Here is an 18,695-nt window from a genome sequence, read left to right as displayed (position 1 = left end):
CATTCCGGATGGGATCGAGAATCAATTCCTCCAGTATCGAAATATCGCAGTCCCCCGTCGCGGGCGCTACCCTCCCGTCCGGTACGACGGAACGGTGAAGCGTGTGGGGGCGTTTGAAAATTGGCGCGCCGATTTCGTCGGAGCTAGATCTGTTTTCACGTCCAAGCAGCATTTGCAGTCGCAGCTTGGCAGTGGCAGCTAAAGGGTTATTTTGTAAAATAAAATCAGCGATAACCAGTAAGCTATAACTGCCCTGCGCATTCAGTTAGTGATTCGGCGGCGAGTGCGCGTATGCCCGCACTCTGCTCAGGTGTTCATCACCCAAACTAAGACTATGATAGTTGCTGGGGTCTTGTTCCTTAGCAGCAGCAGTAGCAGCGACAACAGTCATGAAGATTGAACGGGCTAAACTCAAAAAAGGTGCTTCTGAAGTGGTAAGTTGAGCACAGAGGCCGATTTCGCCTTGATGTCCGAGTTTCGACACGTACGTACTCGGGTCGTTGGACCGGGATTCAAACCTGTCGATATGTTTCTGATTTTCTCGACATGCATTACGACACTTCATGGGCTCTCTCGCACGCACACAGACACCACACCGGTTGCCACCTGCTCGAAACCCGTTGAGCATTTTTCTGAATCGGATGAATGAGGAGGAAGTTTTCGGTTGATTCTCGGCAATATCTCCGCGAGCCCTTCACATGAAGGTTAGGCGGTCTCGCCGCCGACCTGAGCACTCGCACACGTTTCTCGAATCCAAAGGCGTAGTAGGAAACGCTTGCGGGGCGGTCTTTCCGGCGGTAATCGGTGCTCCAGCGAGCTCGAAGAGAGAGATAGATCTCAAATACGGCGTAGAACAGGCTTTCCATCTCAGCAATTCGACTCCATTCGGTTTTCGCGTGCGAGCGACCGACTGAGCGAGCGACCTGCGATCTACGGACTACTTCTACCGAATATCGAATATTTCTCACAAACATCTCAGTATACGCCATCTCGAATTATCCCCATTGGTATTTATTGCGAAGTCTGTGCTGAAGTCCGAGCCGCAATAATGTCGCGAGTCGATTGTGATTCCCCTCTTCATACCTGTGTATGAGCACCGACTCGATCGTTCTGGAGTTATCCTCATGAGTCAGCTTTCGAAAGCGCCGATGACGGGATGGAGAAACTCATAATTTCCATGTTGCTCCGGGAGAAACAGGCATTATTGTTTATTTAGATTTAGATTAGATTCTGATCCCTGCTGAGTGCGTGGCGACGGTTTTTCCTCTTCAATCCGGCACTATTATCTCGCTGTAGACGCTCATATCTCGGAGCTGCGCCTCCTCAGTCTCGGACTCCGGGAGGTGGGGACCTCCATCGAGGTCGCTTTTTATTGAACGAACAATTTCAATTTCAGCCGCAAGACTGCAAAGTTCTCATCGAACGTTTGAAATCTTGCTCCGAAGCTGATCTCTATCATGAGCTTTGTTCGATCCGAGTTTGGAATTGGGGAAAGGTGAGGAGATCCGCCATTTTCCCTCAGGTGAAGTGGATTCTTTCCGTTAGTCAAACTATTCCAATGTATTATAACATTTCATTTTTTTCGGAATAGTGTGAGCTCTTTCACTGGATCGACGTACTCGACTTGTTCGATGGCTATCTTGCGGAGGCTTGCGGTTCCGATGGGAACGCATGGGTGCTCCCATGTGATTTGGAGGAGAATAAACACCGTCGGAAACTCCTCTTGGCCATCCTGCAGTTCACGGGTAAGTTTCGGCCTGGAGCCGAGCCTCTACACGACCAGTGATCGCAGAAGCTTCTCATGCGCTCATCGATATCCGTTTTGCAGCTCTTCTGATCGAACACAGCTTCTCGCGGCATCTGTACAACTCGATGGAGTATCTAACTCAGTTGCTGTCCTCCTCCGACATGCAAACGGTCCTCGATGTACTGAATCTTCTTTACGTGTTCAGCAAGCGGAGTAACTTCATCACGAGATTGTGCGCCGAAAGGTAGGCTGACAGATCTCTCGGTATGACACGGAGGACGTGGATCTCCGCCGGTGAGATCGGTGTGCTCTTCGTTCCGCTCACTAAATCGAATTCTTGATGGAAAATCCGAATGCTCCCCAGGCGTCAATACCTGCTCGATCGATTGACACATCTGGCGGACAACTGGGGTGGCAAGGAGAACGGTTTCGGTCTTGCGGAGTGCTGCCGTCCCGCACCGATTGCCAGTTTTCCGAGGAGTGCCACAACCCTGCACTTTGAATATCACGTGGAACCGGCCAGCGCTAAATGGTAAGAATTCGAATCCCTCTCATGAGGTTTGGGCTACCCCATCCCCCAAAGACGAACATCCGGAGCGCTCCAGAGGAGCTCGAAATTCCAAATCCGAGAAAAAATGCCGACCATTCTAAGCCGCATTTCCCACAGCGCCGTCGTGGGCACCATCCACCGAGAACAAGTGCACACGCTGGGTCCCTCAGCCGGTCACATCATGGCACAACTCCTTCAAGCGTACCCCGACGTACCGGAAAACAAGCGAATGCTCCTCTTCACGCATCTTCGTTTGGCTCATTGCTTTGCGTCGTACGACCGCAGGCTGCAGTGCGTCCAGGCGCGCCTTCAGTCGTTGAGCATTCTCGTTTACTGTTCCGCCATCCAGGACAACTTGAATTCGCTCCTGTACAACGGACTCATCGAAGAACTCGTTGACGTGCTGGAGCTGCAGTTGACTGACCAGAGTGGGAGCCACGATGAATCACTGATCGAGATCAAAGCCGCTGCCTTGCGCACTTTGACAGCTATCATACATTTGGACGGCAATCCGAAACTGCAAGCCATCATAACGACTACCGGAGCTACATCGTATCATGGATTCCTGCCGTCTCTCGTGAGATCATGCATCGAACGACTCACAGCTGCCGGCAGACAACGAGAAGCTGGAGGCTCGCAGAGCCCGGGCATGCCCAACCTTGCTTTTGCAACTGCGCTCTTCTCCTTTCTATATCATTTGGCCAGCTACGAAAGTGGGTGTAAGTGTCTTCCCTCATAAAATGCTCGTAATATTTTGTAATTACGTTCTTGATATATTTTCTTATGATTTATTTATATAAAAACATGCTGAATAATAGAACTTCGCTTCCGGTTCCGGTGACGATGTACAACGTACGGACACGTGAGCGGCGACGAGACTCATGGAGCGCTTCCCGTTTCAGGCGAGGCCTTGGTAGCGTGCGGCATGGTTCAGTCTCTACTCAAGGTCATTGAGTGGCCCGGATGTGAACCGGAACACGTCACGTTTGTGACCCGGGCTGTTAGAGTTATTGATCTCATAACAGGTCTGGATATGTCGGCTTTCCAGTCCAATGGAGGTTTGGCGATCTTCATCCGCCGCTTGGAGCAGGAAGTCGATATCTGCCGACTTGAGCAACCAAATGTCATCCTGTAAGCTTCCTCTTCATCGACGACAGTCAATCGTTTCCCTAATTTCCGAGAAACATGCCTGCCCGTGATGGGCAGCTGGAGTGCTCAACTTCGAAGGAAGAAAAAGGAGCGTTGGAGGTCGCTGCGCCGGTATGCGGCGATTCGATTTCTAAGAGAATTCTTCGAACTTCCAGGTCTGGATCGGATATGGAGGAGAGCGGGCCCTCTTCCGCGCACTCATTCGAAGACAGTTCGTCGTCGCTCGTCGCGACCGGTTCCCCCAAAGGACCTACCGGACCCGGACCGTCGACGTCTTATTCAACGAACTCCAATTTCAACGGGAATAATCAATGTTATCCACAAAGAGCCGCGCTGCTCAAATCAATGCTGAATTTCCTGAAAAAAGTGAGCTAACTCCCTCTTCGTAGCTCTCCGAGCGATCCCATCCGTTCGGGACGTGGAGAGGACACGCTCGGAGGCCGTGCATGTCCTTTCGTAGCTTCAAGAGCAGTCGGCTGAGCTCCTCGATGTTTTTTTTCAGGTGATAAACGACAACTCACAAAACTCTGAATCCAATCGCCACATGATGGACGGTTCACTACCCAGGTCCCTCCAACACATCATCTCGAACTGCGAATACTACGGCGCGTCTCTGTTCCTTCTGGCGACCGACGTGGTCACGGTTTACGTGTTCCAAGAACCTTCGCTGTTGTCGTCACTCCAAGACAAAGGTCTCACCGATGTGGTACTGCACGCACTTCTCGTTAAGGAGGTCCCCGCAACGAGGGAAGTTCTCGCCTCCTTACCGAACGTATTCACCGCCCTCTGTCTCAACACTCGCGGTCTCGAGGCGTTCATGGAGTGCAATCCATTCGAGAAGATCCTGCGGGTCCTTGTGACGCCGGAGTACTTGGGCGCTATGCGACGACGCCGGAGCTCGGAGCCCCTGGGCGACACGGCGTCGAACCTCGGCAACTCGATGGACGAGCTCATGAGACATCAGCCGTCGCTCCGAGCCCCGGCGATGGCCGCGATCGTCAACCTACTGAACGAACTATGTGCAATGGGCTCAGATCCTAAATACGTTTGCTTGAAAGTTCAGGGAAGTAAGACATCGGGTTCGAACGGGAACGGGGGAAGCCCGGGCACCGAGGGCGGATCCGATAACAAGAACACTGTGATCGAGGTTTCCTCTGAGAGCGATGACGACGAAGACGGCGAGGACCGAGAGAGTCCAGAGAGCCGGCAGTCGCAAACTGCGAGCGGCAGCGCTTCGAACGACGGCGTCTCGGGCTCGAAAATGCAAAATCCAGCCACGAAAAGCTCCGACACCAAGACTCAAGTACCTCTTGTGGACTACATCCTCAACGTGATGAAGTTCGTCGACGCCATCCTGTCGAACAACTCGACAGATGACCACTGCAAGGAGTTCATCAAGCAGAAAGCCCACGTTCCTCTGTTGAAGATCCTCTCTCTGCCCAACCTCCCGCTGGACTTTCCCGTGGTGCCGGCCTGCGTCGGTGTGGCCTCGGTGTGCAAATCGAACCTGACGCTCGCACACGAGCCGCAAATCCTATCCGAGGGTCTGGCCCAACTCAACGAAGCCCTACAGCAGCTGGAACCTCTGTACTCGGCCCACAACACCGCGTTGGGAAGTTCGGTGCTCCTCCAGGAGCTCATCGACGCTCGGGGCGCGGAGCAGAGTCCGCAGACCACGCCGCTATTCTACGCCATGTCCGCAACGCATGCGTACGTCGTGATGTTCGTGCACGTCTGCCGGACCGGCCAGGTCGACACCCGGAAGATCTCCGTCAACCAGTGGGGGTCGGCGACCGGTTTGCGAGTGTTGAAAACGCTGTCGCAGCTCTACCTGAGCCTGGTGTGGGAGAGCACCGTGCTCCTGTCCCTCCGGTCGGAGAGCGCCATCTCGTCGACGGCGAGCGTCGCGCGTCAGCAGCTCGCGAATCTCATGGGGAACTTTGACAGCGGCGGCGACAACAACGATGAGGCGTCCTCGCCGATGGACATCGATCAGCTGCCCGCGAGCGAAGGCAGAATGTTGATTCGTATGCAAGGAGCCATAAAACAAATTCAACCCTTGTTGACCGGTGCTTCGAGACTCGGTCGTGCGCTGGCGGAGCTGTTTGGTCTTCTAGTTAAGCTTTGTGTTGGTAGTCCGATGAGGCAGAGACGGAATCAACAGCTGACTTCTTCGCCTGCAACACCGAGTCCAGCGGCGAAGTCAATCGCGATGGCCTTAACGAAACTGCTCGCTCAGGGTCTTTCGTGGCAGCCGCCGCCGGAGAATCCCGAGGACCCGAGTCCGACGAAGAGCTGTTTCACGCTGTATATCTGTTCGGTGGGCTTCACGTCCCCGATGTTGTTCGACGAGCGGAAAATGCCATATCATTTGATGCTTCACAAGTTCGTATCGTCGGGCGGCCTGAACGCCTTCTTCCAGGCGTTCGAATGGGCGATGAAGTACTGGCCCGGAGAACTGGACCAAGCGCAGCAGCCGCAACACAAGACGGGTAAAAGAAGCGATTTCGCCGATGTCGCCGGGGAATTCCTCGACGCGTGGCTCATGCTCCTCGAGAAACTTGTCAACCCCAAGGCCGTTCTGGAAACACCGCACGTTCTGCCGAAGAACCCGCAGCCCGCAGCCGGTACCGCCGCCGCCGCTACGACGACCGGATTCAATTTCGATCCGGTGCAGTATTTGATCCATGTGCACCGGCGAACGTTCGCCGCATGCACAATGTTGTGGACCCGTAAGCCGTTGAAGGCATACGGAGATCGCATGACCGAGTCCATTCTGGCCATTCTCTGTCATCTGCTCAAGGGCGAAAGTATCATCAAGGAGAAACTCCAACAGAGCCAGGAACGGGTCAGCCAACAAGAACGGAGGGCCGAAGGTACCTCGGCCGTGCAGGCTGCCGTGTCGACGGTCGAGGCCGCGGCGAGAGCGGCCGCCATCGCGACCGCCGGCGCCGCGTCCGCCGACTTCCGAAACGAGCCGGCAGGAGTTGAGGGAGTCCCGCCGCCCGCTGCCGCGGATGCGGGACACGATAATCCCTTGGCTGCGCCTCTTTACTCCTTCGGGCTGCCGCGGAGCAGTACGCGCGCCAACGAGATCCAACAGCTGGTGGACATGGGTTTCGATAGACAGAGAGCCGGAGCGGCTCTCGAGCTCAGTCGCAACTTGGAACAGGCCGCCGAACTTCTCCTCACGGATCCCGAAGCTCATCAACCGCCTGCGAGATCGTCAAGGTTCTCCGCCGTGGGCGGCAGCGGTGCCGGAAGCGGCCCAGCAGCCTCATCGTCGGCGGCGGCTTCGGCGGGCTCCGTTCAACAGCCGGACTTCGCTCAGACGTCTGGTGAGTCGACGGATCTAGACGATTATTTATCTGCAGATTTCAGGGACATAGGTAATTCAGTCGTCGGTCGTGGCTCCCGACCCATCTCGTTGCGTCGGGGTCTCTCTGACGATGTTGCGTCGAAAATTCCCTGCCTGACGTCGGGATATCCGCTGTGTTCCAGGATCGGCGGGTCAGTCAGCCGGCCGAGAGGAAGACCCTCCCCAGATCGAGTCTCCCGCGCAGACGTCGCAGTCGAGCTTCGGAGACGATCACGAAGAGATGATCCTGGAGAACGAGACACCGTTGGACAAAGCTTCGATGGACTCTTTCACGAACGAACAACTGCTCCCCGGATGTATGAATTTGCTCCAGACCCTGCCCGAGACCGTTTTCCGCGTTTGCGATCTACTCGTCGTAGTCGTTCAGAGGAACGGCAACGAATGGAGGGATTTCGCGCTGCAGCAACTGTTGGGTGATATCAAAGCACGAGCAACGCAGATGTTGAATTCTGTCGCCGATCTGACGCAATCGAATAACGAGACCTCGTTGCGACTCGCAGTCATCGTGCACCTCGTCACTTTACTGTTCGTCGAGATGAGGTGAGAAGAATGGTCCGCGAGGCGCGAAAACGCAATTTTCCGCCGTAGACCTCATCCGTGCGGGTGTCTTATATTCTCGGGAGGCGCGAGCTTGTTGGCGAGCGAGCGAGCGAAGGATCTAACTAACAATTCGCTGAATTCTTTTCTCAGAGTCGCATGCGCTCAACTGCTGGAACAAAGTGAGATGGTTCCTCTGCTGTGTCTGCTGGTCGAGAAATACGCGTCGAACGCTCCGACCGTTCCTGCGAGTACCGCGTCGAGTGAGATAACCTCACCAAAGTGGTTGGTCAGTGTCCTCATTCTCTTGGATCTGTATGAAAAAGCGGTCGTCGCTCTGAACAGACGTACACCGCTCCTGCGACTGTCCCACCGTCAGTGGAAATGGTTCGAAGAACGTTGCGGAAAATGGAACGCGTACAGTCCAGCCAATAATCAACAAATTGACGAAGCCTACGTGAATGGCCTTCAAAGAGCTCGCTTCACAGCCGGGAGGAAAAAGTACATGGCTGACTTCACAGCAATGGTACGTGGGGTTGTATGATTCGTGTATGAAAGCACATCCATCCATCTCTATGAACCCAGGGTCCGAGCTGGAGCCGATGCCAAGGCGGCTCAGACCCTGATCCCGTCTGAAAAACACTCATCCCTGCCTCCTATCATATCCTAATCATGAATTCATCTTCGTCTAGATTCAAGTAAGTGAGGATTCAACTCACTGGAGACCCATAATGGTGTCCTGGGACAAATGGGACCCACAAGACAGTAAACCTCCAGGGGGTACTCTCCCAGAGCAGCTCGAGGGCTTGCGGCCCGGACAGAAAGAGGTGAGCACCGATCGATAGCTGTGAGCGGTGACCGTCGGGAGGCTCAATCGATTACGAACGACCGATTCATTTTTTTCCGTTCAATTTCAGCTCGTCATACGATCTTGTGTGCAATTGATCTCCACTCCCGTGGACGCTCATACGCTACAAGCAATCCTTCGTTTGTCTCTGAATCTGACGAGAGGGCATGCGGAAGCTACACTGTTCGCAGAGCTCGGTGGCATAAAGGTCGGTACCGCATCGGTCTTCCATCGGCCGCGAGTTTAGGCACCGGTGTTATCTATATGCAGCTGTATGTATTCTCATGTCTACTTCTCGATGCAGTCTCTTCTGGCATTGGACGGCTCTGCCTGTGCGTTCCCGGGATTCACGTCTTTGGTGACTCTTGTGGTGCGGCACGTGATGGAAGATCCGAAAACACTGCAGGCCATCATGGAACGGGTCATTCAATCGATGCTGCTTTCAGGAGGCAGTTCCCAGGTAGCGATTAAGGTAATGTTCTCGATCCGTCGATTTCGCTATTTTATTATTGCTATATATTAATTAATATATATTAATTATTATACCATTTGATCATATCATTGTCAGAATCATATCGTTCCTAACACTGAAATTGGTCTATTCTCCTCTCCACAGGAAATGCACTACATACTTCGAGTGCTGAGCCCGGCCGCGTGTAGAAATCCAGATTTGTTCAAAGAAATCGCCAAGAACACACTCCGAATCTCGCTCATTCCCACGAGCAAACGGTCGAATGATGAGGACGACGACGCGCGTTTCGTGTCACCGTTCGCTGTGCACAGGCTACGAGCTGTGCCCACCGCGGGAAAAAGCTTTCCACCCTCGTTACCGCCGGTTGCCAAACAAGTTGTCGCTGAACTTTTGGAAACTCTCGTGACCGACGTCAAGAACGGAGACGATTCCGTGCCGAGCCAACCGTTGCTACCGAAATCAGCGATCTGTCGTTTGTTGGCCGAGCTCGTGAAGAGCTACCCCGCTGTTGCCAAACAGATTATCGAGCACCGATACCATGGGACCGAACCTTGTTCGGCGTTGGCTTTCATCATCGATAACCTTCTGCCCACTCCGTCCCAGCCGACTTCGTCCGCTCAACAGCAAGGGCAAGCTCAGCAGTCGTCGTCGTCGACTTCTTCGTCGTCGACGTCGCAGCAACAAGCGCAACCTCAGACGTCGTCGCAACAACAAGCTCAACAACAGCAAGCCGGAACGAGTACGGCCACTCAGACCGCTCCCACGACGGTTCATCACGACAAAGACGCTGCCGCCCTATCGAGGGTTCTCATAACGACACTTGCTGGGTGCAGTCACCCGTCGGAGGTGAGTAATTATTCTAGTCGAGTAGTTCACTCTGAGCGAGATACTCACAGAGAAAAAAAAAATCTGTGAGTGACTGGGAGATGATTCGGGGATCCAAGGATGAGAACGAACGAGAATTTTATTTCCTTCCCCCCTCCCCCGCAGGTACAAAACTCGCTCCTATACGAATTGCGTGCAGCCTTCCAACGAGCCCTAACCCTCCCGGAAAGTAGTGAGAAACATTCGCGAATCCAGGCCTTGACTGGATTAGTTGGATGCATTGCACGAGTGGCCTCGACCCCATCGAAGGCGGTTCCCCCATCGCGATTAATTCATCTGCTCATCAAGAAAGGAATTCTGGGCGACCTGGCTCGCGTGTCACACTCGCTGGATCTCTCGTCGCCGCATTTGGCCGCCACGATCAACTCGGCCCTGCGACCTCTCGAACTCTTGACGAATCCCGTCAGCCTCCAGAACTCGAATCCGTTCAAAAAGTCATCGAAGAACCGATCGTTCGCCGATGTCGTCGCCGGCCGAAGGGACGACGACGAGGGCGCTGACGACGATCAGGAGCTCGAGGCTCTCAGACGAAACGATGAAGTGGGTTCAGCTGTTGTCAACGGGGCCGGTTCCGTAATCCCGAGCATCGACAACATAATGGAAATGATCTTCGATAACGACATCAACGGAACGATCAACGCCGTCGTTAATCGCTCGATAGAAATGGACTCCGAGCGAGAGCTCCGAGTGCAGGGACCCGTCGAAGAGGAGGAGGACGACATGGATCTCGAGGAGGATGAAATCGAGGAGGAAGAACCACCGCCGAGAAGTCACCGTCCTACCAGAACGATTCGGGTCGAAGAGGATGACGTCGAAGGAGTCGACGACGATTCCCAAATGATGCACGACGATGATCACGGAGTGGAGCCCGCACTCCAAGCCGAAGATGACGAAGAGGTTTGTGTTTTCTGATATCGTCCCACGACAACCCGCGATCACGAACCCCGTAATTGGGACGCGCGGTTCTATCGCGGCTTCGGAACGCGTCTCACGAATTTTTCGTTCCTCCGTACAGGTGGTCGTCGAACCGGTGGAACCGGACGAAGAGGAGGACGACGATGAGGACAGCGATAGTGAAGTGACGGCGGACCGTGAGGACGCCGCAGAAGATGCGGCCGCAGGGTCGGCGGGAGGAGGATCCGGTGCACCTGCTGTCTCGGGCGCCGGTCAAGCTGCAGCAGGAGTCGCTGAGGAGGATGAAGAGGAAGACGACTTCGATGAAGAAGACGATGAGGACGAGGACGATGACGATGAGGAGAATCCCTTTGGAGGGAGCAACAACGAAGTGCTCCACAGCACTCTGCTGGCACGAATGGATCGCAGCGTCGGCATGGGTCGTTCGGCTGTGAATCCTTTCACTGAGAGCCTTCTCCTCCAGGTACGGCGATGTGATGGGAACAAGAATTAATGGAGTGTCCCCTCTGTCCCTCTCTCTCCTCTCCCCTCCCCCTTTTTCCGTCTCTCTCTCTCCTCTCCCCTCCCCCTCTTTCCGTCTCTCTCTCTCCTCTCCCTCCTCTCCCTCATCTCTCACGCGCGAGAGCGCGCGTGGAGATATCGAACGACTAATTCATTCCCTCTTCCTTCTCAGGTCAATCTCGAAGATATGTTCCCGACCCATGTGTTTTCCGATACCGATGGCGTCAGCCGATACCTACCGAACCTGATGGACTGCTGTGATCTGCCCGATGGCCTCTCGGTCATACCCCCAGCTCCAGGAGCGGTTGCTTCCAGTCATCCCCTGCTCAGTCGGAATAACGACACCGCCGGTTCTTCTTCCGGGACCCAGGGACAAGGAGCTTCGCGCAACAGTAGAGGGTACATAGCGAGTTCCTTCCCCGAATAATTAATTCCTCGAGTACCTAGTTTGGCTCAAGAAGCTCCTGTCGATGACGAACTCAAGAGAAACTATTCGCAACTGCTTCCCGATTCGGGTGTCGTCGACTCTATTCCGCCCCGATCCGCTCCGGTTTTCTGACTCGATTTTTTTTCGTTGTTGCAGACGCACTCTCGGAGTACAGAGTCGCATGGGCGCCTCAGGTGGTTCTCGGACAACGATGAGTGCGGCCTGGCAGCTCTTGAGTGGCAGGGCTAATCCTCCCGCCATTCTCCAGAGATTGTTCGGACCCGCTCAGGACCACCACATGCCCATCCAGATTTCGACCAGTGGAAGCCACTACGGACACGGATCGGGTGGCGGCAGCTCGAGCGGTCATCATGTCACGACAACGCCTCGGGTGCTGTTCGCCAACACAATGCTCGACGCCCCCGAGGATTGGTTCGTCGATCTGTACGATGAGAACGTTCCGGGATCCTCGAGTCAGCGAAATGCCGCAGGGGGCTCGGGTACCGTACCGGCCGCCCATACCCGTTGGATCGAAGAGAGCAGGGTTCTAGACGGAGATTCGCTCCACGACTGCGTTGCTTTGCTCAAACCGGAGATCATCTCTCACCTAGAGAAGTTGCGCGATGAGGAGCTCGCACAAAGAAGGGAAAAGCGGAAGGAACGGGCCAAGAACGCTCAGGATAAGAAAGAATCGGAAGCCGCCACCGACGACAACGATAAAGCTCGCGGCTCCGAAGACATGAGCGAGGAAACTCGACAGCAGCTACAACAGGCTCAGCTGGAGCAGCTGAGCACCGCATCCCTGGCCGATTCGGCGACGGCAATCCAAAGCTCGTCATCGACCAGCAACAACAGCGATAATCGGCAGAGTAGCGGCGGCGGTAGTAGCAGACATGCGGAAGACTTCCAGGACATGGACATGACCATCGTCGTCGAACGGACCCAAGCCCATGAGGAGTTCGCACGAGGATTCCTCGAAGGCCTAATCGCCGTCGATTCGTCTTCAGTTGGCATGTCGTCAGACGCTGAATCGGGACGAGCCGATCAATCAGCTGCGGCCTCAGGTGAGCTTTACATATCTTGCCCTAATTTATCCGGTCAGTCCGATCTTCCGATCGAGTTTGGAGGGACACCCCTCGCGGCGGGAACCATCCGGTCCAATGATGCTGCGACGATTCAAATCAAGTGATTTTTCGCGCAGGTGAGTCGCCGGGACGTGCGCCTTCAGGCTGGATACAGGACGACCAAGCCGCCCAAGGCGAGCCAACGCCCATGGACACCGCCTCACCCCCGTCTCGCCGTAGTGCAGAACGGACAGAAGCCCAACCCCAACATTCGAGCCGATCGAGGTAAAGATGATGATGAATGATGTTGAATGATGTTGATTGATGTTGAATGATGTTGAATGATGTTAAATGATGTTGAATGATGTTGAATGATGTTGAATGATGTTGAATGATGTTGAATGATGTTGAATGATGTTGAATGATGTTGAATGATGTTGAATGATGTTGAATGATGTTGAATGATGTTGAATGATGTTGAATGATGTTGAATGGTGTTGAATGATGTTGAATGATGTTGAATGATGTTGAATGATGTTGAATGATGTTGAATGATGTTGAATGATGTTGAATGATGTTGAATGATGTTGAATGATGTTGAATGATGATGATGTAGCGACCCGCCTCGGAGGGCAGGACGATTTCCTTGTTCACGAGATGTGACTAAAAAACAATATGTTGCAGCTCCGATGAATCGAGCCCTCTGATGGAATCTCAAGCTGGCGCTAATCTCAACGTTCAGAGCGACGTACCGATGATTTCACCCGAATCAGCCGTCAATCAAGAAGACCTTCCCTCGCACTTGGATCTGGCGGGCTCGAGCATAACGGAACAACAAAGCCAGTCGATTCCCGCTGCTGCTTCAGCAACTGCCCAGGAACAACAGCAGCAGAGCTCGAGCGACGCTCGCGCTTCTGGATCAAACGAATACTCGGCGATCCTTGGCGACATCGAAGTTCCCGAAGGTGTGGACCCGTCTTTCTTGGCGGCCCTCCCGGAATCGATGCGGCAAGAAGTCATCCAGGACCATCTGCGAATGCAGAGACTCCGACAGCAAAACCAAACTTCGTCGTCAAGCGCAGCGGCAGCAGCGGCGGCCTCATCGGCGGCTCAAGGTGCACAATCGAGCTCCGGCGAGGCTCCCGCCTCGGGCTCGTCGTCCTTCACCGAGGTGAACCCCGAATTTTTGGCCGCCCTGCCTCCGAACATCCAGGAGGAGGTTCTAGCTCAACAGCGGGCTGAACAGCAACGACTGGCGTCCCAGAACCAAGCTCCGGACGAACCTGCGGACGCCAGTGCGTTCTTCTTGACGTTGCCGGCTGGACTGCGTCAGACCATTCTGCAAGATCTTGACGACTCTCTTCTGCCGATTCTACCTCCAGACCTCGCACAAGAAGCACAAACGTTGAGAGCGCAGGCTCTGCAACAGAGAGAGATCCTCCAAGACCGCTTGTTTTCGAGCGGAGGAACATCGACCCTGTCGCGTATTTTGCGAACAGCGGTCAACCGGATGGGTAGCGGCGGAGTGACCCGGTACACGATCCACAACTTGCCTCTGAGGCCTTCGGGTCGAGGCGGGTCGAGTGCCTGGGCCTGGAACGCCATCGGAGGCTCCCATATGGTTCGGCATCGAAACGTCAGTCGGCAACTTATCGACTTCGAAGCCCTGTCGTGTCTTCTTGTTTTGTTGTTTGTCGACGAACCACGTCTGAACACCAATCGACTCCAGAAGGTTCTGAGGAATTTGGCTTACAACGAAGCCACTCGACTGTGGCTCGTACGGGCCTTGTTATCGATGATTGAGAAAGCTACGCCCGCGTCACCCGACGACAGTATCGATCACTTGACCTACTTCAACAAGAAAACAGCCGCCAGCTGGCTATCCATCAGCCTGGATGCCGCCCTCGGATGCAAGACGAACATTTTCCACATTTACAACGGTCAAGTTCTGATCCATCCGCAAGCGGCGAACATGGTGTGCCGGCACGCGCTCGACACGCTCATCTCGTTGGGCAAAGCATTTCCGAAGCATTTCATGCCGTCCACCCGGCACCAACAGCAGTCGCAGCAGAAGGATCAAGCTCAGCAAGACGGCAAGAACTCCAAACCGACGGACTTCTGGTCGTTGATCGTCAGGCTCGAACAGCAGTCCCACGGAAAGGCCAAGGGCAAGCAGTTGTCCACCCCGATCAAACTCCAGTCGGGATCGTCATCATCGAAGAAAGACGACGACTCGGAGGAAGCTCAAGAGCAGGGACCTAGCCGAGACCCTCGCGAGTCGGTGAACAGCGTCATGAAGATCGTCATCGAATCCATGACGGGCGCCCAATTCAAAGCGAGTCCTCTCTTCCAGCTCATTTTGCTGCTGGCGCATCCGGTCATCCAGAACAGCCAGCTGTTGACCGATCGACTGCTGCGTCTTCTGGCGCTGGTCGTCATCGCCGTCGAAGACCGACCGAACACGATCACGCCCTCGCAGAGGACGGCCCAGCAGGCAGCCGGCAACGACGCGTCGACGGCGAACAAGAACGGGGAACAGCCGACGTCCGCGACGGGAGCCCCGAGCTCGAGCAAACAGGATGCGTCCGCGACGACGAGTGAGACCGAGAACCGGGCGGCCGGAGCTTCGACCACGGCCGACGCAGACCGGGAGGAGACCGAACAAATTCTGGAATCCCATCTGAAGCTCGCAGTTAACACGCTGACTTCGAAATCGTGCTCGGAATCCGGTCTGGAAGACGCTACCGCGCTCCTCCTGAAACTATCGAAGGGATCTTCGCTCGTTAGGAAAGTCGTCCTGAAACTGCTTCTGGACGGTGCTCGGCAACTCGGTCAAACGGTTTGCGAACACATAAGTCAACTCGAAAACGAACTTCGGGGGCTATCCGAAACCGCCGACGACAAGCCCGGTCCCAGCGGTACCGCGATCAAGGGAGTCATCCAAGACCGATTCACCTCGGGGGCCGTGGTCATCACGGCACCGAAAAGTCGCGTCAGTTCTCAAGCCGGCGGCAAACTGGCGGCCGGAGCTTCGAGTCGAGAGCTGCAGTTGGCTTCGATGGCCGCATTGACATCCAAGACATCGAACCAGGCTTTCCTGCTTCGAGTTCTCAAGGTCATCATTCAGCTGCGCAACTGCGCCCAGAACAGCACCGGTGCGATCGCTGACCCTTCGGCCGCGGACAAATCGCAGCCGACGCCGCTCTGTTCGCTGAGTCACGAATTGGCTCTCGACGCCTTGTGGAATAAATTGTCGGATTGTCTGACAGAGCTCGCCGACGCCCCAGACCAACACGCTGTTCTCGTCCTGCAGCCGGCGGTCGAAGCGTTTTTCCTCGTTCACGCCGCATCATTCCGAAACAGTCCCGCAGGCTCAACAGCTGCAGGAGGCTCGAGTCTCCCCGCGTCGGCGGCAGGAGCTGGGGCTTCTGGCTCGGCGGCCGGCGCCGCGGGCTCGAACGACCGGGGTTCGCTCCAGGCCGAACGACCTTCATTCGGAGATCAGGCGAACCAATCCGCGGGAGCAGCTGAACCAATGATGATGGAACCGAGCGAGCTGGTCCTCGAAATGCCGCCCGTATCGCCACCGGATGTCGCTATCCGAAGGGCAGGGGCCGACGACGACGACGCCGCCGGTGGATCGAGCGACGACAGCAACGCCGACATGGGAAAGTTCCTCAATTTCGCCGAAACGCACCGAATGGTCCTGAACCAGATTCTGAGACAGTCCACCGTTCATTTGCCCGACGGTCCGTTTGCTGTTTTGGTCGATCACACTCGAATCCTCGACTTCGACGTCAAACGAAAATATTTCCGAACCGAACTGGAGAAAACCGATGTCAGTGGACGCAGGGAGGATGTTGCCATCCATGTCAAACGTGAGCTCGTGTTCGAAGACTCCTACAGGGAATTGCACAGACGACCTCCGGAGGATTGGAAGAACAGGCTGTACATCGTCTTCGAAGGCGAAGAGGGCCAGGTGAGTTTAGAGATCGTTATCGACGCCTTCGTGAGTTCCCCTCAGATGGCGCGAGCTTCCCGGCGCATTTCCGCCGTGATCAGATTCTAATGGACGTATTCTCTCCCGAAACGCAGGATGCTGGCGGCCTACTCCGTGAATGGTACACCATCGTTTCCCGCGAGATCTTCAACCCGATGTACGCTCTTTTCACGACCTCTCCCGGCGACCGGGTCACCTACATGATCAACCCCAGCTCACACTGCAATTCCAACCATCTATCGTATTTCAAATTTGTGGGTCGGGTAATCGCTAAGGCAATTTATGACAACAAACTGCTGGAGTGTTACTTCACAAGATCGTTCTACAAACACATTCTGGGACGGCCCGTCAAGTATATCGATATGGAGTCCGAGGACTACGATTTCTACAAAGGGCTCGTCTTCCTCCTCGAACACAAAGTTGAGGAGCTCGGCTACGATCTCACTTTCTCCTTGGAAGTAAGTTAGAAGAGCATTGTTTTTTTTTGACGCGAGGCTAGATCGGATCAGCTCTCTAGCCATCTAGTTTCCGTATTATACTTGCGAAATCTCCTGGCTGAACTCTCATTCCTTTTTAGGTCCAAGAGTTCGGAGCGAATTCCATCAAAGACCTGAAGCAGAATGGTCGTCATATCGTTGTGACGGAAGAAACGAAGCACGAGTATGTGCGACTCGTTTGTCAAGAGAAAATGACAGGGGCCATCAGGTGAGGAGGGAAATGGAGCGCGATGATCACGGATATTCCCCTTCTGAGTATTTCACTCCTGCTACCCGACCATGTATATAGTCAAACTGGGTCTGACAACGGGATTTTCATTGCAGACCCCAACTCAACGCCTTCTTGGAAGGTTTCTACGAGATAATTCCGAAACAACTGATTTCGATCTTCAATGAGCAAGAACTCGAGCTACTCATATCCGGACTCCCGAATATCGACATCGACGATCTGAAACAGAACACCGAGTACCACAAGTATCAGAGCAACTCCCTACAGATCCAGGTGAGATATTCGCGTCTCCTTTACGTGGCGAGCTGGCAGGGTTTTTTTTCTTTCACATATCATGATCCGATCGAGCTCCTTACTAATTCCATCCTTCCGTATCGATTCCAGTGGTTCTGGCGGGCTTTGAGGAGCCTAGAGCAAGCGGATAGAGCCAAATTCTTGCAGTTCGTGACGGGAACATCGAAGGTGAGCCTCTTCGCGCCCATATCGCACCTTCGGATGATCGATGTGGACTACGCACCTGGATCGAGTCCGATATCTGACTAATGAACGCTCCGTGTATTCCCAGGTCCCTCTGCAAGGTTTCAGTTCCCTCGAAGGCATGAACGGTGTTCAGAAGTTCCAGATTCATCGGGACGACAGATCCACAGACAGATTGCCGTCGGCGCACACTTGGTGAGTTCCCCGCTGCTTCGATATGAGTCTCGGCGTCTCCAAACCCAATTTTGGAAGTCAGGCAGTGATGCTTAGAGCTCAATCGTTCATTGAACTGCATAAAGACGAAAGTTAGCTAAGCTCATCGTTTGCGTTCGCAGTTTCAATCAACTGGATCTGCCAGCCTACGAAACCTACGACAAGCTAAAGGCGATGCTTCTGAAGGCCATAAGGGAGTGTTCCGAAGGATTTGGGTTCGCCTAAGAACGGGAAGAGGAATCCCACTGTGAGACAAGCTCCGTGTCAACTTCAGATTTATCGTAGTTTTTGACAAGTGAGGAAAGAGATCTCCATTCCTGAAAGCAAGCGTTGTCGTGTTGTTCAACGGTCGGAAGTTCACGGAAGGACTCTGATTTAAAATCGCACTAGCCGACATTGATTTTCACCACCACCGCAGTTAACAACAGGGCAAGCGACTAGGCAACGCTGAACTTGGAGCAACGCAGAAGTGCTTTATACAGTTTATATGTTGATTTCGGGGAAGAAGCCAATCAGCGGAACAACTCAGGAAGCTGAAGACACTTGGAAGATATGCCTGCGCAAAAATCAATCGCGACTTTGCTAGAGAGTCATCGTTGTACATTTGTGTAATATGCTAGCTACAATAGGAGGAGAAACCCAGCAACAACAGTGAAGGATAGGAGAGAAAGAAATAATACGCGCTCAACATCTCACGCGAAGGGGGCGGTAAAACCTCCGAGAGTCACTGCATGAAGTTGAAAGAATTTTCCAATCAGCGTATCAAAACTCTTCCAACTCTTGAGGAACCGTAAAATAAGTGGAAG

General features: G+C 54.2%; 1 protein-coding gene across 1 annotated transcript; it reads left to right on the top strand.

Moving 5' to 3' along the window:
- The first annotated feature begins 389 nt into the window (after nt 1-389).
- HUWE1 (HECT, UBA and WWE domain containing E3 ubiquitin protein ligase 1) lies at nt 390-18,114 on the top strand. The gene is made up of 31 exons (XM_029110800.1): nt 390-434; nt 1,397-1,495; nt 1,592-1,745; nt 1,829-1,991; nt 2,112-2,279; nt 2,400-3,016; nt 3,200-3,428; nt 3,602-3,812; nt 3,949-6,294; nt 6,361-6,784; nt 6,948-7,365; nt 7,516-7,888; nt 8,055-8,189; nt 8,280-8,417; nt 8,514-8,681; nt 8,826-9,527; nt 9,672-10,211; nt 10,302-10,463; nt 10,582-10,944; nt 11,155-11,381; nt 11,566-12,130; nt 12,173-12,473; nt 12,611-12,758; nt 13,158-13,560; nt 13,612-16,452; nt 16,569-16,931; nt 17,051-17,178; nt 17,295-17,472; nt 17,584-17,661; nt 17,765-17,871; nt 18,012-18,114. Exons 1-31 carry the CDS (start codon nt 390-392, stop codon nt 18,112-18,114), a joined length of 12,897 nt encoding a protein of 4,298 aa, XP_028966633.1.
- The last annotated feature ends 581 nt before the right edge of the window (nt 18,115-18,695 follow it).

Source organism: Galendromus occidentalis, unplaced genomic scaffold (genome assembly GCF_000255335.2).
Source record: "Galendromus occidentalis unplaced genomic scaffold, Mocc_1.1 scf7180000077116, whole genome shotgun sequence".
Lineage (NCBI taxonomy): Eukaryota > Metazoa > Arthropoda > Arachnida > Mesostigmata > Phytoseiidae > Galendromus > Galendromus occidentalis.
This window is presented reverse-complemented; position numbering and strand designations above follow the sequence as displayed.